Source organism: Trachinotus anak, unplaced genomic scaffold (assembly GCF_046630095.1).
Source record: "Trachinotus anak isolate AG129_WGS33_773 ecotype Australia unplaced genomic scaffold, CSIRO_AGI_Tana_v1 ptg000018l, whole genome shotgun sequence".
Classification (NCBI taxonomy): Eukaryota; Metazoa; Chordata; class Actinopteri; order Carangiformes; family Carangidae; genus Trachinotus; species Trachinotus anak.
The window spans coordinates 2,383,093-2,398,021 of NW_027273869.1; the positions used below are offsets into that span (position 1 = coordinate 2,383,093).

A 14,929-nucleotide genomic window follows, 5' to 3' on the forward strand; every position below is an offset into this window, starting at 1 on the left:
CATGTGCTGAAGAGTATTTTGAATAATGTCGTCTATCCTCCTCCAACTATAAACTGTACAGAAAGATGGACGTAGCCTCCGTGACGTCAGCCACAGGTTTCTTAAGAGTGGTTTTGAAGCTCAGAGTAGGCTGCTCCACCATCGCCATCTTGGAAGTACCTGACTCCACCCTTAACTCCCGGCTAATTCAAAAATGGGCAAAGAATGGGGCGTGTGGAGCCGAGACTGAAGTGTATGCTGGTTTAATAACTGTGGCAAGCATACGCTCCCGTTAGCATCATTAGCACAGGCAGGAGTCTCTGCATCTTGCTTGAAGGCTAACCCAAGGCTAATCTGTTTGCTGGGTAATTAGCTATTTAACAACCTAAGGCTAACAAAGCAGGTATAGTGAACACAGACACAGATGCCTGCTAATCTGTGCTAACATATAAATAAAACAATGATAGGATTTCACTCACCTCAGAAAACAGGGTCACAGGCTTCCTCACATTCTGTTAATGAACCGCAGAGTAAGCCCGAGTCCATCAGACACTTGACTTGGACATGAGAAAAGAGCTGGCATCACGACTGATGTTGTTCTGGTCAGTGGCAGTGTGGGGAATTTTAACACAGGTCACTTCCAAGCTCAGCAGGAGGTGCTGTGGCTTAGTTGGTTAAAGTGCCTGTCTAGTAAACAGGAGATCCTGGGTTCAAATCCCAGCAGTTCCTTTTCTATAGGTCAGCACAAGTGGCCTAACATCAATGTGATAATGGCACTTTGTACCAGTTGTGGAGTAGATACAGGAACATTTGTGTAACAAGTCATTTGTCATCACTGCCATTTAAAGTGCTCACGCAACTGAAGTAGCTTTTTTTATGCCTCCGCGTCAGCAACACTGGTGGTCAGAGACATTACGTTTTCAGGTTGTCCATCCATCCATGCGTATGTTTGTTTGTACCATTCTCGTGAACGTGATATTTTGGGAACCATGTGGGAATTTCTTCAAATTTGGAACAAATGTTCATTTGGACTCAAGGATAAACTGATTATGCTTTGGTGGTCAAAGGTCAAGGTCACTGTGACCTTACGTCCATTGCATTCTTGTGAGCACGATATATCAGGAATGCCTGGAGGGAACATCACTAAGCCTGACAACAATATTCACTTGGACTCAAGGACAAACTGATTGGAACTTGGTGGTCAAAGGTCAAAAGTTCCAGTGAGCTCACAAAACAAGTTCTTGGGAATAACTCAACAATTCATGCACTAATTATGACATTGACACTAAATACACTTATTTTACATGATGTCATCTCTTCATTTCAAATTCTTTTCTTTGTGTTGCTGAGTCCATCAGACGCTTGACTTGGACATGAGAAAAGAGCTGGCATCACAACTGATGTTGTTCTGGTCAGTGGCAGTGTGGTGAATTTTGACACAGGTCACTTCCAAGCTCAGCAGGAGGTGCTGTGGCTTAGTTGGTTAAAGCGCCTGTCTAGTAAACAGGAGATCCTGGGTTCAAATCCCAGCAGTGCCTTTTCTATAGGTCAGCACAAGTGGCCTAACATCAATGTGGTAATGGCACTTTGTACCAGTTGTGCATTAGGTACAGGAACATTTGTGTGACTCCAGTCACAACCAGTCATTTGTGATCACTGCCATTTAAAGGGCAGATGAAACAAATTTAACCTTGGTGTCAGCAACACTGGTGACCAGAGCCATTATGTTTTTAGGTTGTCCATCTGTCCGTCTGTGTGTTTGTTTGTACCGTTCTCATGAACGTCAAGAGTGAATTTCTTCAAATTTGGCACAAATGTTCATTTGGACTCAAGGATAAACTGATTACACTTTGGTGGTCAAAGGTCAAGCTCACTGTGACCTCATGTCCATTGCATTCTTGTGAAGGCAATATATATTAAAATGTTAAGCAGCAGAGAATACTTAAACATAGCCCCTTTAAGGGTCACAGGATTGGTTGTAAAATGTTCTCATCGCCATTTTAGGTCAGGTTCACATCACAGACTGTGTAGAAAGAGGTTCATACTCAGCATTTTATGGGTCATGTGTACTGTAAGCGTGTGTAATCGCATGAAGTGTGCTGAGAGGACAAGCAGAGTCATAGCCTAGCCCCTGTTTTACCTGCATTGTAGTCTTGGCTTTGCCACAGTGGGAGACAGCTGGTAGAATCCAGGATGAAAGCAAGCTCAGGTCTTTATGGGTGAAAATGCTCAGGAGGATGGCACACTGCATCTCTAACACCAGCATGTCTCCACACGGTGAAAAGAAACAGTACGAAAACATGGCCTCAAAATGTCCACCTGGTGGTACCCAGTTGATTCATAATTGTCTTTGCCAGCCTTGAGTCTGTTTCCCTCTAACCATTAATTTTTCAGGACCCTGGGTGGCGTTGTATGATGATATAAATATCTGGCTCACCTTCGTGCTGATGTGGAGTGCGACTTTGAAGTTGTGCCTAATTAAGCGGCTGCACAGTTAACCAGCTGAACAATAAGACACAGGGCAGATCTTAGGTATGTGGATGACAGCTAATGAAACGCAGACAAAGCAAAGCGAGCAGAGGTAACATCTTCAACCGGAGACACGAGCCCATCTACTCAGGAAAGCTCTGTCGGACAGAGACACACATATACTGTGAAAGCTGCATCCGTCTCTTACAAAATGTGATAGATGCTTTGTCAAATACGGTTTGATGGAAACTAACTACTTTTTTTTTTCATATCAGGAAGTTGCAGGGAGGTTATGGTGGAAGGCTGGGCACACAAACCTGGGTTAAGATTAGCTAAAGAACAATTAAAAAAAACTCAACGTCTCCCATCTGGTGCCTGCAGATACGATCAATGGAAATGTCTGATGATCTTGTCAGGAACACAATCAGGGCAGCGTCGGTAATCAAACTGAAATGCAAATCCGTGTCACTCCTCTGTCTTATTCATACTTGAGGCCCTTTTTTCTGTGAATATCAAGGTGGATGGTTGAACGTATAAAGCTGCAGGACCTAAACACCAGAGCCTGGACTTCCTGTCTCCTGCCTGAAGTCAGTGCTGACCTGCAGAAAGAAAGAACACAGTATTTCCATAACCTTAACCAAATGCTCTGAGTTGCCTATTCAGAACCATAAAAACCTTAATCATGGACATCGTATAAAAACGAAGGAAATACTTAGGCACTGAACATTTTGCAGCTACGCTCACTAACAGTTTGCACATTATAAATTGTTAGGATAATTAAAAACATAGTCTGGCAGTACATTACATTTTTTTCCTCCCTAATTAGTGACAACATAACAAAAACAAGTGTGACATGAAGGGTAGCTAGGGCATAATGGAAAGACAACAAAAACAAGAACAGTTATAGAGACATTAAAGTGGAAAGAATATGATGTGCATGGTATGAGTCTGTAATACGTGTGTGTGTGTGTGTGTGTGTGTGTGTGTGTGTGTGCGTGTGCTTGCTTCGATGAGAGGTAATCATAGGTATCTGTGTTTTGTGATCCCAGTACACAGCATGTTTGATATTGAAAATTAGTCGTATATGAACATAATTATTTGGAGACAGGGTTGATCCATATTTACACAAACAGCGAGCCTGGCTCCTGTAAATAACATTCATTAAAGTAGTCTGCATTAGCAATATACAGCACATCCAGTGGCAGCGTTCGGGGCCATTGCAGGGAGAGTTGTGGTGTTCATACAGAGCGGCGCAGATGAGGGTGGAGAACAGGGTGGAGAACAGGTGGCAGGTGGACACGAGGACAGCAGCATGAACACTGGATGCACAGTCAGTCTGCATGTGCAGATGTGCTCCATGCAGGCACACCTGTAGGGTCTGTACAGTCCATGTGGTCCTAGACATTGAGGCAACGTTTGACCCAACTTCTTAGGGAACACAAGTTTTAATGCAATACATTTTGTTAGTGTGAACTCATTTATGAATAAAAAAGTGACAGCCCTATTTCCTACAAGTGAAGATTGACAGAATATCTTGAAAAGCCAGTAAACATTTTGCAGAAACATTTAATATTAACATTCCTACATACATACATTCATACCGGAGAGGTTGTAGACAGAGTGCAGCATACACTGCATGTAGTATGAGTAAGGCTCCTGGGTGTGTCTGACGTTGTTAGTTATGGAAGATGGTCGGGGGTGTCCCTCCCCTTTCCACCCAAGCTGTGAAATGCCTGGCTTGTCTGAGGAATGACAGACCCTGGAGGGCCAAGGGTCCCGAACAAATGAGCTCCTATAAAAATCTTCTCCTTATACAGGGACAGGACACAATGCAGACGAGCAGCCGCCAAAAGCAGCCTTCATGGTAATTTCACTCCACTATTTACAGTGCCCACCCATGGGTTTCACTGCTGTGTTGGAGCCAGTCACCTTCATGTGCAGCGTGAGGCATTCATCATCAGCAGCTGACACATCTAAACAATGTCAGCACACTTTACTTCCCAGCAGCAAAACGCAAGTGGGGACCTGACGACGACAATTATTCTGTGTGAAAATCGTAGCAAATTGGGTTAAATGATACTAAAGCTGTTGCTGTTTCACGCATTTTAGTTCAGCACCAAGTCTCCGCATAAATATGTTACACCTGGCAGAGTGTTTAAAAGCCGCATTGTCGGATATGCAGGGGAATGTTTTTCAGCAGAGCTAATGAAGTTAATAGCTTGAGCTGAGGCACTTTTATGAGCTGCACCTGGTCCATAAATGACTCCTAATGAGGAGCAACTCAGTTGACTTTTAAAATGCCTCCCTCTAGTGGAAGACAGACAGGCCTCCAGACCCGTCACAGCCACAGCCCACTGTCAGAGTCAGGTTCTCTGCTCTGTATCCCCCTCAAACACAGCATGAGCACAATTTACGTTGAATACTCCCACACCTCTGAATGTAGGAGGGATAGAAAAAAAAAAAAACAGAGTAAGATTGTGTGCAGTAATTAACACATTTATAGTACAGAACATAAACTGTGAATTTCAGAAACAGCTCTTTAATCTCACATGGCTTCGTTCTTTGTGTTTGTTTTATCATTTGGCAGCACATTATTACACATTATTCATTCTGACATCAGTGGCTGAGGGAATCAAAATATGATTCATTTTTATCTCTGTTTCAGCCAGTGAAGGAAATGAATAATGAACCAAATATGTATTCTAATATCAAAAATTACAGATAAAACAAGACTCATATTGATTTTTAGTTAATTTTCTACCATAACAATAAAGTCTAAATCAAATGTGGAGAAGTATTCTTCACGGAAACATGAAGCTGTTGCCAAGGCATCCACTTCAAATTAGAAATGCCAGGATGTATTTCACAATTTCATATAATAGTATAATACTAATAAAAGTACACGTAGCTTCTTAAATAATATTTTGTCTTTCACAGTGGGAAAAACACAGAAAAAACACAGAGAAGACAAGATGAGTTTAATGTGTGCCTGTTGTGTCATTAGAAAGATAATGTAGAATTTTTTTTTTTTTTTGGGTAAAATACCCTAACCTCACACACAAAGTGAAACGTGTTCATGTGTTCATGTGCTGTGCATCTGTCTCAGGCTAATTCGAGGAAAAGCACGAGCAGAAAATGTAAGTGTGTAAGTTTGAGAAATGGCAGCGATGCAAGAAACAGAAAAATGTTGAATAAGTATAGTTTTTGGTTACATTAATAAAAACAACCTGTTTTTACTTTTACTGTAAATAATGCTGCAGTATTATAATTGATTTAAATAAAATTTAAAAAAAAAATCTGGTCAAATAAGATTGAAAACTCAATGCTTCTGTAGACATATGTTGTATAATGTATAGAAATATAAAATGACTTCATTTGTTTTTGCTATTATTATCATTATTGTTGTTATTATTGCTTACCTTTAAAATTTGCTATTACCAGCATGGAGAAATTTATTTTTTATTTATTTTTTAGCTCTACTGATGGAGAACAACAATATGATTGATTTTTCCTTAATAAAGAATGAGCAGAACGTAAATTTCCGGTTTTTGTAATGGTTGTTATTCCATGCAAATAACCTGACAAATGACTGAGGATGAACAAGTAAAACAAGTAAACCAGAGAACGCCTTGTTGACCATTCAAAAGTGAAAAGTGTTGCTTATTCAGATGAATGGATAATTAGCTCTTCAGCGAATTACAGTAAATAATGCAGTTGATGGTTTGTTCATCTTCATTAACACTTAGACATTTTACATGAGCTTTGCAACAGGAAATTTAACCAATAAAAAGATATAAGTCATCACCACTGATAAATACTAATCTGCTACCATTATAAGTCAGACAATAATGAACTTTTCATGAATTCCTCACAGTCATAATTATTAATCCAGCTGTTGTTGAACATACAGTGTGTCTTCATGCCTCATGTCTTTATGATGCTTTGTCCTGATGTTTTTATTCTCAGTGACTGTGGAAACATGGCGTATGTGACGGTCACCTGAGGACAGTGATGTTATCCCTGTAAACATGACCCTTCAGGGTAACTCTGAATTTTATCATTCACATGTGACACGGTTGTATATTACAAAAGTGATGAAAAAAAAACAGATGCAAGTTTGGATTCATATTTTTTAAAAGCAAAATTCAAGAGTAAATGAGGAATTAGAATGAGGACTTTTCAATAGCTTACTTATGTAATTTGTTTCCTACTGTGTAATGTGCTGTTGTTGCGTATCTACTGCTGCTAATTGCCTTTTTTTTTTAGACAAGCGGCTGTGAGTGCTTAAATGTGAGGTATAGCAAGATGTGAAATAAAGACGTAGTTCAGAGACCACTCCAGGTTGCAGCTGAAGTGAGCGAGCTGCCATTACTACATCTGTAAACCTGTACGTACATCACACAGTAATGTAACATAACATGACCAAGATCTCCTGCAGCAACTGTCACCCAAAGATATGTCTTTGCTTCCCATCCCTGTAAATGCATCTGACTGCAGTGACAGTGGCAGAGTCGCACAAACATAAGCCGGTCGATTTGTCTTTATCTCCTCTTGAACCACTTCCGTCCTTTATCTTTGTAACCTTTGTCATTTTCTTTGTTTTATTTGTGTTCATTAAAAAAGATGCAGCTTGACATCCGTTTAAATTGGTTTGCTGTGTTGTGTTTTTATATTTGTGAGCATATATTAATTTGAATTGTCTGTAATGGTGGAGCATGATGTGCTGCATTTTGGGTAAAATGCTGCCATGCACAGCATGACTGATAGGATGATTGATCTTTGGAGTTAACATTGTCTCACGACGTGACGACTGGTGCTTGAGAGAAAAAGAAAAAAGTGATGCAATTTCCTGCAAATTATTGTAAAGGTACAATTCACACAAACATGCGTCAGTATGATCTCTAAAGGAAGAGAACTGTGCTGAGCACCCTGTAAGCCATGGAGAAGGTGACCAGCATGCCCAGCATCCAGGACAGACCCCTGCTGGGCTGAGGCAGAGCGGCAACGTAGGCGAAGGTGTGGAAGATCCGCGAGCCGGCAAAGAGGCGGAAGTGAAGCAGAGCGGCCGACAGCTCCGGTTCAGTCAGAGCGTAGAGCAGGCCGACCACCACGAAGGGAATAATGTTCTCCAGGTCGTTCTGGTGACACCTGCACAACAGCAATTGCAATATCTGTTAGTGGCCTAGTTCCTCATCTTCACCTTCATCTCACGAGCCGTAAGATTAATCTTGTGACTTTTTGGAAGGTCCCAACCCTCATGTCTGCAAACCACTGCGTCACAGTGAGAGATTCATAAGTGTCTCTAGTCATGAATACTTGTGTTATTATTTCAATCAATTAATCAATCAATCAATCAATCAATCAATCAAGTAATTCGATTTTTGTATAGCACCTTTCATACAAACAATGTAACACACACACACACATACAAAAATGTACACACAGAGCAATAAATGACTGAGTAACAAATAAAAACAATATTAACGAGACAACAATAACTGTTATTAAGTAAGTGAGGAAACTGAGGAGACACTGAAGCCTGGAAAGTAAAGATAAAGATCGAGTGATGAAGATGAAATAATAATACACTAAAACAGAGGAGATGTGTTGAAGTGAGTGAAAAAATAAATACAAGTAGAAATAAAATAAATAACCAGAAATAAAAATAGGGTATTAAAAGGAAAACAATCCAAAAAACACATGGAATAAAAGGACATACCAGTTAAAACAGTTGAAGATGTATAAACAAATAGACAATACAGATAAATAAATAAAATGAATGAAATTAAAAACCAGACTGAAAGGGTAGTTTGCTTTTAAATTTGTCTTATCCTGGGTTTGAATGGGAGTCTGGGTTTTTAATGAACTTATTAAACCTTTTGTGTATTCATTTTTAAATTGGCAGAGGATGATCAGATGTAACGGGAGGGTGAAAGTATTTGTCAAATCACTCTTAAGCTTAAAAGAGGAAATAATTCATTATACATAAACAGTGCCAGCACACAGATTTAATGTGTGTGTGTTTGTGCGTTAATGTCCAAGTGGGTCCGGGTAAACGTCACTGTTCTCAGCACATCGGGTGTTAATTCGTACCTGCGGACTCGCTCCACATCAGGATCTGTGCGGACCAGTTTCTTGTCTCCCGCTGACGAAACAAACTTGGTGTCTTCCGGGTTTGCAAACACCTGAAGGGACATCACAGAGCAGGTCAGGCCCACAGCTCCCTCCCACTGTCACACTGTATGAATGAAGCTCCACTCTACACTCTTATGGGGGCAGTTAGGTGAAAGAAAAAAGCACCTTTCTTGTGAGGCGGAAGTAAGAGGTCAGAGGTGACATGAGCATCATCTTCAGGATGACAATAGTGGCATAGGTAGAAAATGATTGGAAGACCTGGCTGTCCATCATACTGTTCAGTGCTGACACCGTCCCTGTGAGAAATCACTGGAGAGCAACAGAAACACACATTTAACGCGTCTACACTTTTAGATGTCAGAACATCTTCATATCAACAGTACATCACTTCCAACAGACTGTACAAACCTGATGACAATGCCAAGAAAGCTGACCTGAGATCTGCCGAGCAACATCAACCCACAGCACATCATCCATGTACATGTTTTCTATATTTAACAGCACAATATGTGTTTAATATGTCGTCATCTTTCTTTGTTTCCCTCCTGACACACGAGCTAAAAATGGTTGCTGACAGGGATGTGGGTCATTACTGACCCATATTCAGGCAAGGCTGGAAGATCACCTGTGCAAAATGAACAACTACTATGAGGCCCCAGAGCCCCACAGACCCCCAAAACCACAAATTAGTGCAGTTGACTTTTTTTGGTATTTTCATTCATTGTACATTTGCTTCAAAATATGCAACATTAAAGTACAATTTCAACTAAATGTGTCTGTCCTGCATTCTGCATAAAATAAGGGAACAGGCACCAGAACAACATGGTAGATGAAGTTAAACTATAGTTCCCTCAGTGCAGGAGAGCGCCAACATGAAGAGGAACTAACTGAGAAGTTGTTTCATAACAATGTGAAGTTGAATTGTGTATCAATATCTTAACAAATTCCTAACTATACATACATTAACATATATATATGTTTCTTATTGCAAAAGCTAGAACATTTAACAGATGTAAGAAGTTAAGAGTTGAAACAGTACAGTGCAGGATGCAGCGTGTGGGTCTTACCTCGTTTTTGCACAGTCACCGTGATCAGCAAAGACGAGTCCAGAGATCAGCTGGAGAGGAATGTCTGTGATTCATCCTGAGGTTGTGTAATCTGTGGGAGGAGTCCTGACCTGGAATAACACTGTGTGGTTTTACTGTTATTGCCACTGATGGATGTAACAACTTTGCCTCAGGTATATTATACACTGGTACTTGCACATTCCACTGCACATTAAATTAATATGGGCATAATTCCTATCTTGTCTGGCTTCAGCTGCATTTGAAGTTACATTCATATCTGAACATTGCAGAGGACGTGCTGTTATGTGGAAAGTAACGTGGGGGATTTTATTCATTTTGCATGAATGATCTTCTTCTACACAGCCAGACTTACTTGCACCTTGATTCAGTACATTTTAAAGTAATTCATTGCTGCTGAGTTTTAGTATCTGTTCCATCACCTTAAGTAAATACACTGACACAAAGTTGACAGAAGGTTTTATTAAAAATCCATTTTCCATCAATAGCTCCAGTAAGTCAAATGGAATGCAAAGAATTCAGACATATGTATGTAGTGTTTAACAAGCAAGTGACAGCAAAAGTGAAAAACCAACTGATTCAGGTTCCATGCAGGAATTTAAGTGTGTGTGGGAGAGGTCTGCCGGAGTATGATCTCTAAAGGAAGAGAACTGTGCTGAGCACCCTGTAAGCCATGGAGAAGGTGACCAGCATGCCCAGCATCCAGGACAGACCCCTGCTGGGCTGAGGCAGAGCGGCAACGTAGGCGAAGGTGTGGAAGATCCGCGAGCCGGCAAAGAGGCGGAAGTGAAGCAGAGCGGCCGACAGCTCCGGTTCAGTCAGAGCGTAGAGCAGGCCGACCACCACGAAGGGAATAATGTTCTCCAGGTCGTTCTGGTGACACCTGCACAACAGCAACAACACACAAAATACAACGTGAAAAAGCGGTGTATCTATTAACATATTACAACTTGTGGAATGAGTCATATATTTGGTATTTTTGGTATTCTACATTTGGTATTTTTCCATATTGTCAATGGAAAGCCTTTAATGTCACAATTTACAATCTTTTTGATGATTATAATATTGATACAATAATATTGATACTGCAAAAACGCAAATTTAGTCCAGCCATCCTTTTATGATGCGACAATGCTATGATGAAGGTTAGGCTAAAGGACCTATCTTAACATTAACAGCTGTTTACTCACTAGTCCAGAACAAACATTGTGCGTTCAGCATCAAATTTCATTTCTTTATTCACTACACTAAAGAGCTGATTCCAGTGGCTGAAAGCAACCCTCTTGTTTTGCTTTTATTTCTATCATCTCTTTTTCTTCTACTGAAGTTAGCATGCTAACCAGCTAGCCACAGCCTGTTCTGAAGAATAGCACTGCCCAGAGGACATATTCTAACCACTTGTTTGTAAAAGCAACGACAGCTGAAGTTCTTGGCAAGACTGCTAAGTAAACAGCCATCATTGCTAATGCTGGCTATGTAGCAACAGCAAAACTCACAAAGAGCTCCTTTAAGTTTAGGCACCAAGAGAGCTTGGATGGGTTTAGGGAACGTTAAGGGGAGTTAAGGTCAGAGGACATTGGTCAACATTTGTACAATAATAAAGGCTTATGGAACAGACAGAGTTAAAGGAAACAATTGTTCATTGGTAACAGGAAACAAAATAGCTCGAACTGCTGAATTTCGTCAAAGTGGTGCAAAATGTGTGGCTCAATCCAAAAAAATATAATTCAAGTGTGACTACACTTCAAAAGCCATATAAGTGAAGAAAGACCTGATCTATTTTACTGTCTGAGTGATGTTGGGTTACATGTGTGATTTTGTTACCTGGGTCCTAAACAGTATATCTGAAAATGAAGCGCTACGTTCTGACAAGATAGTGAACAGTGTGACTGTAGCATCTTTCATTTCGAGACCAGATCGTCTCACCTTCGAACACGCTCCACATCTGGATGGGATCTCAGCAGCTTCTTCTTCTCCTCCTCTGACTTCCTGCCCACATCTTCCTCATTAGAGAAAGCCTAAATCGGAGAGATAATGCATGCATTGGCTCAAGGTCTGTAGTGTTTCCTCCTGCCTCCACCTCTGCATACCAGAAGTCAGGTTGAAAGGTTCCATATTATCACGTAGAAATGAAGAGAACATGGAAAAGCTGCTAAGTGAATAGAATAATTTGCCAGTACAAACTTCTTTTTTCATTCTCTTTTACAACACGGCTTGTGCCTCAGTTACACTGTGTACATGACTTTTCATTTTGTAGCACTGCAGAGTGCAAGACACGGTGGATCTGGGCGGTTAGAGTTCTTTATTTCTTGCATCAGCTTGCATCCTGTTTACCAGAACGAAAAGCAGCACAGCTCTTATAGGCTTTGAAGTTGTTAGGAGGCTAATCTAGGCTAAATACATCCAGAGACCTCACACACCCTGTGCATAAAACCATGAAAACTAATGTAAATATAAATGTCTCTTGTTTTAACAGATGTTGAAGGAACTACTGCTGTTACCTACCCCCCTGGTGAGGCGGTAGTATGCAGTCATGGGCGCCATCAGCATCATCTTCAGAATGACAATGGCAGCATAGGTGGCGAAAGCCATGAATACCTCGTTTTCCATCAGCTGTGCCATGTCTGCTGGTTTACAGCTGGGCAGAGAAGGAGAAGGTTAGTTCAGCAATCTGTTTCAAATTCACACAATTCAAACCCACCTCTGGTTTAGAAATGAAATCTGTATCAAATACAGATGTTTGTAACAGGCACAGCATTGTGGATGTACAAATGGCCCATTGTAAATGACCTGGAGAACAAATACCTGCTCACTTTTTATTTTGAAGTTTCAATAAAGACTTTTAAATGTTTCTCTTTCTAAAAAGTAAAAGAAAACACCTTTTAGGCTATTATCATGTGTGAAGTCTGGACCAATCACAACAGCCCATTTTACATTGCCTACAGTGAATACAATACCATAACAATAGTAACTGTTAGAACAATAATAATAACAAAAAGAACAGTAATGAATAGACTGTTATTTTTCTCTTTAAAGAGAAAGACAGTAGAGATCTGACAGTAGGCTAATAATTTCCTATAACTATCAAAGGAAATGTTCTAACTAAGTGGTTTTGATTGTGGTGCAAGTGTGTCTCAGTTTAAGCCTGGAGCTCCTGTGTCACTGTGTGTGTCTGTCAGCTGTGAAGAGGGGATCGCGTTTTTATCCAGGCTGTGGCCCAGCGTTCTGCGTTGCCATAGTAACACGTCCGTTTCCAGTCGATGGAGAATCTATCAGAGGTTGCAGACAGCGTCTGATGTCAGAAGAGCATGTTTCTCTATTAAGACCAGAAGCACCTATAGACAGAGTAAGTAATACGGAGGCAGAGCTGAAAACTGCTGTCTGGAGCTTCTGTTGAGACAAGCTGGTGAACTGACAGCGCACAGCACCGCTCTCTCTCCTGTTAAAAGTCAATCTAGATCATCCAGCAATCGATCTCTCTCTCTCTCTCTCTCTCTCTCTCTCTCTCTCTCTCTCTCTCTAATAATCCAGCCAAATTATTCACGAGATGGTGTTTCCTTAAATAGAATTAAAATAGTAATAATCCATAGCAAAAAAATAAAAAATAAAATAAAAAGTAAACAGGACAGGCCTACTATGCAGGATACTATCCCCTGCATATCAGTTATAAACCAGCAGAAAGAATCAACTCGTGTAATTAAAAGCTTCCAGCCATTTGAAATCCTGGTTTACAGCCTACATCAAACATGGAAGTGCAGACAATCGCTGTCTGCAGGATAACGAGACAGAGCCCTGACTGCTCAGGCTGGTTTTCAGTTTGGAACTGTGGTGTCCAAGTCTTTTCTAAACACAACACTCTCCGAAGCCAAACATGTAGAAACGGTCTAATGTCAAAATCTAGACAACATCATTGACAGTGTAAGAGCTCAACTTACGTCCTGTGGTGACTCTGCAGAAATGGAGCACGAAAAGAATCTGTTGCATGAAAACAAGCTGACTTGTGACCCAGAAACTCCTCCGGGGGGGGCGGGACAGGCACAGTGACAGCACAATACATAACTTCATACGCGTGAGTGTGTGTGTGTGTGTGTGTGTGTGTGTGTGTGTGTGTGTGTGTTGCTCAACATATGTGTGAACTCACTCTACACGTTTGTTCTTTCTGTCAGTTTCACTTTTATATTTTCAACAAAGGTTTGTGTTAGTTAGTTTGTTGCTTGCAGCTAATATATTAATAAAGCAACAACTTCATGAAGACTCCGACCCGGGCTTGGTCTGAGCGCAGACGAGCCCCCACCACTGCCAAGGAAAGGGGCTCTCGACTCACGCAGCAAACGGCACCAGCCAGCGGGGTGCACTGTGATGTGACCAGTTTGTCGTTGATTCCATCCTTTTTCAGTAGAGCACCCCCTTGGCAGGGCCCCCGCATCGCTGAGTCCATTTGGCCTGAGGGAGCTGCCAGGTGTTTATCTTAGAAAAAGAAATCAACAGTCAAACAATCAAAAAAAGACATTTCAAACGTTGTGAAGTTTATTTGAAAAATAAAATAATGATTTCTGTAAATTTGCTAAAACTAACTTGAAAATTTTTGATGGCAGCACAAGGAGTTTAGTTGACCTTGGATGTGTGCCAGGCGAACAGCTGGATAATGTTTCTGTCAGGACCTGTGCTTTCATGATCACCGAAGTCCTGTGCTGTGGGAAAATACACACTTTAAAAAGGGGCTGGCATCATTTTTATGACAAAAAAAAAAAAAAGACTAGAATGCAGTGGGCCAATGGTTAAGTGTGAGAAAAATATGTCAGTGGCTCAATGTCACTGAATATATCAGAGACAGAGACAGACAGCAAACAAGAGGGACACAGATAAATGTGGCTGTGCTGTGGTGATGGGCCCAGTGGAGACCACAGCTCCCAGTACAGCTCGCCGTAAGCCCAGCACAAACACCGGTGCGATAGGCAGACGACAAGAGGAAGATCGTCTTGAGTTTATTTAGCAGGATAATGTTGTACAGCTTTGTTTTCTGCTCCGGTTTCATGAGGAATTCAAATGTCCTAAATCAAAGTCCTCGGAGTCTGTGATCAGATTTATTACAGGAAAACACAGTGACGGAAGAAAAAGACACTAAAATCCAAAAGTGTGCTGCTGTATTTACTGATGCACAGTCCGGTTTGAATTCTAATCTCTCTCCCTCTGCAGCAATCTTTCTCTACGTGGTTTGACAGTTGTAAAGTTTGCGAAGGTCTTCAGATACTTATTTAACC

General features: G+C 40.9%; 2 protein-coding genes and 2 non-coding genes across 5 annotated transcripts; 2 read left to right on the plus strand and 2 right to left on the minus strand.

Annotated features, from left to right (window-relative positions):
• Positions 1-634: 634 nt before the first annotated feature.
• On the plus strand, positions 635-708 carry trnat-agu (transfer RNA threonine (anticodon AGU)). The gene has a single exon. It is a non-coding gene; the product is annotated as a tRNA-Thr (tRNA).
• Positions 709-1,443: 735 nt separating this feature from the next.
• Positions 1,444-1,517, plus strand: trnat-agu (transfer RNA threonine (anticodon AGU)). The gene has a single exon. It is a non-coding gene; the product is annotated as a tRNA-Thr (tRNA).
• A 3,450-nt stretch (positions 1,518-4,967) lies between these two features.
• LOC139635081 (microsomal glutathione S-transferase 1-like) lies at positions 4,968-9,723 on the minus strand. Of its 2 annotated transcripts, none has more exons than XM_071502040.1 (4): positions 9,651-9,723; positions 8,749-8,892; positions 8,542-8,633; positions 4,968-7,596 (listed from the first exon to the last, which is right to left on the minus strand). In XM_071502040.1, exons 2-4 carry the CDS (start codon positions 8,854-8,856, stop codon positions 7,350-7,352), a joined length of 447 nt encoding a protein of 148 aa, XP_071358141.1. In that variant the 5' UTR covers positions 8,857-8,892; positions 9,651-9,723; the 3' UTR covers positions 4,968-7,349. The 2 variants fall into 2 exon arrangements, with proteins under 2 accessions (XP_071358141.1, XP_071358142.1); XM_071502041.1 differs by lacking the exon at positions 9,651-9,723 and adding an exon at positions 8,992-9,176.
• A 387-nt stretch (positions 9,724-10,110) lies between these two features.
• LOC139635079 (microsomal glutathione S-transferase 1-like) lies at positions 10,111-13,759 on the minus strand. The gene is made up of 4 exons (XM_071502038.1): positions 13,604-13,759; positions 12,174-12,306; positions 11,595-11,686; positions 10,111-10,551 (listed from the first exon to the last, which is right to left on the minus strand). Exons 1-4 carry the CDS (start codon positions 13,723-13,725, stop codon positions 10,305-10,307), a joined length of 594 nt encoding a protein of 197 aa, XP_071358139.1. The 5' UTR covers positions 13,726-13,759; the 3' UTR covers positions 10,111-10,304.
• Between the last annotated feature and the right edge of the window lie 1,170 nt (positions 13,760-14,929).